The sequence below is a fragment of the Drosophila tropicalis genome, unplaced genomic scaffold, assembly GCF_018151085.1.
Source record: "Drosophila tropicalis isolate 14030-0801.00 unplaced genomic scaffold, ASM1815108v1 contig_593, whole genome shotgun sequence".
Taxonomy (NCBI): domain Eukaryota; kingdom Metazoa; phylum Arthropoda; class Insecta; order Diptera; family Drosophilidae; genus Drosophila; species Drosophila tropicalis.
The window spans coordinates 5,775,596-5,779,741 of record NW_027173070.1 but is presented as its reverse complement, the minus strand read 5'-3'; the positions used below and the strand labels follow the sequence as shown (position 1 = coordinate 5,779,741).

Sequence of the window (4,146 nt, the reverse complement as noted above, 5' to 3'; positions counted from 1 at the left end):
TTTTTGTTACCTCGATTTTCGCAGCATATTAAATGCCAGTTTTTGTAGCATGTAATTTAATATTTATTATATGCACAATATGCTGCCATTATGTTTGCATGATCTGTCAATCTGCCGAATTGAGACCCGCCTTCTGCCCTCCTCCTCCTCCTCCTACTACTCCTTCATTTCTTCTCTTAGTCTCTGGTTTCGTTTTTTTTTCTGGTACGATAAAAACGAAGCGAAAAGTAAAGTGCCGCTATCTATTTGTATCGCTTTTGGCTTTTTCGCTGGTGGCAAAAAAAAAAAAAAAAAAGAAGAAAACAAGCGAAAAGGAAAACGCTGAAAACTCCTAACGAACGACACCTGGCAAACCCTTTCCCATAGTGTGCAATTGCAGGTGCTTGGAGCTTGGTCCTTGTCCTCATCCTGGTCGCTGGCGGTAGCGTGTGGCCCTCAGTACTTCTGCTTTTGCTTCTGCCGGAGTTGTTGTTTGCATTTGTTTGGCCATTTCTTTTTGCGATACACTGAAAATTGTTGTTGCACGAATGTTGTAAATCAAAAAGTAGGCGAGTCACACGAAGGCACCCCAACGTTTTCTGTGCCTGGGTTCCTGGGCCTATTTGACTGGCAGGCCGAGCGGATAACGCTGGCAATTATCGCGCTTGTGTTGCACGAAAAGCGGAAGCGGCAGAGGCGCCACCATCATGTTACCTTGCTTTTTCTTTTCTCTTTTTTTTTCTTTTTTGGTCGGCATCCTCTTTTTTTGTGCATTTTTTCAATCTGTTTTTCGGTGGGTAAGGGGAACCACCGAAATATACCCACTAGGAGAGGGCAGAGAGTGAAGGAGGGAGGGCAGGGCAGTCAGTCATTGAAGTCATTTATTGCCACCAATGTTTGGCGTTGTGTTACCCTCACACCATTCCACCAGCAGTTTTTTTCTCATTTTTTTTTTGTCCAACTGTACTTAGTTCATATGTATGTAGAATAGGAGGTCCGTTTCGTGTGCAGGATGTGTTTGCAATTTGTGGACACGCCTGGTGCCTGCCCACCTGCCCATCTGCCCACCTGTCTACCTAACCTGACCTGACCGTCATTTCATTTGCTTTCTGTTGCTAAGACCATTGTCGATTTTAGCCCGCTTAATTTTTGGCCAAACGCTCAAGCAAGCCGTTCAACCAATTCTCATACATGATAAGCCAATTGTTTGTCCAACTGCCCGCCACACGAAAGATGACGTGCCAGGCCAGAAAGTAAACAAAAACACACAAAAAAAACTTTCAATTTAGTTCTCTTTGATCTTGCTGGCATTTCTATTTTCTGTTTCCATTAGCTTTTCCAAAATTGTTTGTTGACATTCGAGTTTTTTCTAAATAAAAGATTCAAAATGAATCCCGGTGATCTCTTGCGCATTTTCATATTGTTTTGTCTGCATTTTACCATAAATTTTATTGTTTTTTCTCAACGTAATCTCAATGAGCAGGCTAACAAATTGATAGCTTATTTCAAACCCACATGAACGAAAAACAAAAAGGTTTAAATTAACCGCCAAATTAACCAGCGGTCCTAAGGCTGCGAGTAATAGTGCTAAGGGTGGGAGTGGTAGTCCTAAGGGTCCTACCGCATGTTTTGTTGGACAGCTGATTGTTTGACGTTGTTTGCAATGGAGTGCATTAATTGTGCGGAAACTACCAAAAAATACAAATGCAGCAAATGCTCAGCTCCCTAGTAAGTGTTTACCAATAGGATGAAGTCCAATCCTTAATAGATATCTTCCTCCTTTCAGTTGCTCTGTGAGTTGTTACAAAACCCACAAAGATTCACCCAAATGCGAGGAGCTGGTGAAAGCCGCCCAGGCAAAGCAGCCACAGTTAGCCAGACATGAAGAGGAGGAGCCCACTGTACATGCTCCATTTACCACCGATGACACTGTGCCGCTGGAGAAACTGCAGCAATTAGGTGAGGCAATCTCAAAAAACATTAATAATTCAATCCTAATTCATTCCACTTTTACCTTGCAGAGCAATGTGAACCCCTGCGTGAGCTGCTGTACAATCCACATTTGAGAAATTTGCTAAAACAAATTGATGTGGCCCACAATGTGCCCTTGACCATGACGGCTGCCATGCAGGAGCCGCTCTTTGTGGAATTCGCCAATGCCTGTTTACGTGTCCTGGAACCTATTACCGAAGCAGAACGAGCTGAATTTGAATTGTGTACATGAAATGGTATCTAGACTTTATTTTCCATGTAAGATAAGAAATAGGAATAGGAATTGTTTCTACAATTCACTTGCATCATGTTTGCTGACCGTAGCAGTAACATAAGGATAAATATCATTGGGTATAGTAGAATTGTCCAACTCCTTGCCCAGGGCAAAGTAACGTTGTCGCAAAAGATGAGACACCATTTTGGGTTGACGATTACTTGTAAAGACGCCCTTCTTATTGAAGGCTGCAGATAAGCAAAAAATATAAAAACAATAAGTAAATTAAATATATGTGAAAATTTCAAAAAGAATTTGTACCTCTATCCTTCTTGAAATCAGCAAAACTATCAACAAATTCTCCGATAAACCATCCCTTTTGACGCAATTGATCAAAAGCTTTGAAATGCTGAATAAATATTTCACCATGATACTCCTCTGATCCTATAGACCATGGCAACTGCAAGTTTAAACATAAGTAACTTTTAATTGGCGTTGAAGAGAAACTTCCGTCTTACCATATATAAACCTTCCAAACTATCTACACCATATTCGAGTGTTAGAACCGGTTTCCTAAAGACCTTATGCAATTTTTCGACAGTTTTAATTGATTTACCCGCATCGCGATTAAGGCCAATGATATCCAAATATTGGGCCAATTGGCACTTCCTTGGTTGATCCGTATCGCAATCTGTTGCTGCGGTTATGGGACGATCTGGAGCAATGGTACGAATATAGGCAATCAATTCTCTAACAAAAAAAAAAGATAAAAATCTAAAAAACAGTTTTTTAACTCAACAAATATGATTTAACCTATAGTAGTCAGAAGCTCCTTTAATATTTGATGTCGCTTCATTTGCTATGGACCAGGCAATAACACTGGGATGATTCCGATCTCTATGAGTCAATTGCTTCAAGGCATACAAATGATTTCCCAAGACTTTGTCACTGCCAAAATTGTACATATCTGCAGCCGGGCATTCATCTATGACCATAATGCCTTGCTCATCGGCAAATTGCATTGATTCCTCCGAATGGGGATAATGGGAAGTGCGATAGGCATTGGCTCCAATCCATTTTAAGAGATCAAATTCTCGTGTCATCAAAGGATAGTCCAATCCCTTGCCACGTATCTTTAAAAAGAGTAAGACACTACATCTCAGAAAGAGTTGAAGTTGGAGAGAATATACAACTCACCTCCGACTCCTCATGCTTGCTAAAACCACGTAAATATATAGGTTTGCCATTGATCATCAAACTAGTTCTATTCCAATTGATCTGACGTATGCCCACGGGCAGTCTATATGTATCAAGTAGCTTATTTTTGTTATCGTATAATTCCACTTTCAATTTATAAAGATAGCCAGGTTCTGGATGCATAAGATACGGCCACCAAGGATTCACATCGTCTACTATTAGAACCATACCCACAAGATTCTGAGAACATTTTGCATTCGGAATCTTTCTTATTTTTACCTCACTGTCTTCGCGATTGAATAGTTTGACATCAATTAAGGATTTTGGAATGGATTCATTCTCGTTGTCGGCAATCAAAGCACACAATTCTATTCGTCCCTTGGTTCCATTGTCAATTAAAAATGTACTTACATCTATATCGTAAATATATGTCAAGGGAGTCGTATAGAGATGAACGGATCTCTGGATGCCAGCATAATTAAAGAAATCCAATCTACTTTTCTGAGTTAAGACTTTGCCAGAACCAGGTATTTCTTCGGTGATAACTTGACCCGGTGGAATGCTGCTCTTAGAAAGTCGATTATCACACATTACAGTCAAACGATTCTCTTCTCCAAATTTCAGATATCTCGTTACATCCGCTTCGAAGGGTAATTGTCCGAACTCATGGAAAACAACTTGTCTACCATTTACCCATGCTAAAGCCACATAGTTAACACTTCCAAAACGTAGCCAAACGTGACGATCTTTTTGCCAAGTGGTGG

At 40.4% G+C, this 4,146-nt stretch overlaps 1 protein-coding gene and 1 long non-coding RNA gene across 2 annotated transcripts; one reads left to right on the top strand and one right to left on the bottom strand.

Annotated features, from left to right (window-relative positions):
* The first annotated feature begins 1,321 nt into the window (after window positions 1-1,321).
* Window positions 1,322-2,499, top strand: LOC137576987 (zinc finger HIT domain-containing protein 3). The gene is made up of 3 exons (XM_068290342.1): window positions 1,322-1,707; window positions 1,766-1,938; window positions 2,001-2,499. The coding sequence occupies exons 1-3, from the start codon at window positions 1,604-1,606 to the stop codon at window positions 2,201-2,203; spliced, it is 480 nt and encodes a 159-aa protein (XP_068146443.1). The 5' UTR covers window positions 1,322-1,603; the 3' UTR covers window positions 2,204-2,499.
* Window positions 2,500-2,506: 7 nt separating this feature from the next.
* Window positions 2,507-3,206, bottom strand: LOC137576988 (uncharacterized). Its single transcript, XR_011032354.1, has 3 exons — window positions 2,999-3,206; window positions 2,704-2,935; window positions 2,507-2,645 (listed from the first exon to the last, which is right to left on the bottom strand). It is a non-coding gene; the product is annotated as an uncharacterized lncRNA (long non-coding RNA).
* Between the last annotated feature and the right edge of the window lie 940 nt (window positions 3,207-4,146).

Bases quoted from the DNA above. Each gene is read 5' to 3' on its own strand.
- LOC137576987 (XM_068290342.1), top strand. From the start codon at position 1,604: ATGTTTTGTTGGACAGCTGATTGTTTGACGTTGTTTGCAATGGAGTGC. The intron at 1,708-1,765 runs GTAAGTGTTTAC...TCCTCCTTTCAG, and splicing joins AGCAAATGCTCAGCTCCCTA to TTGCTCTGTGAGTTGTTACA. The intron at 1,939-2,000 runs GTGAGGCAATCT...TTTACCTTGCAG, and splicing joins GGAGAAACTGCAGCAATTAG to AGCAATGTGAACCCCTGCGT.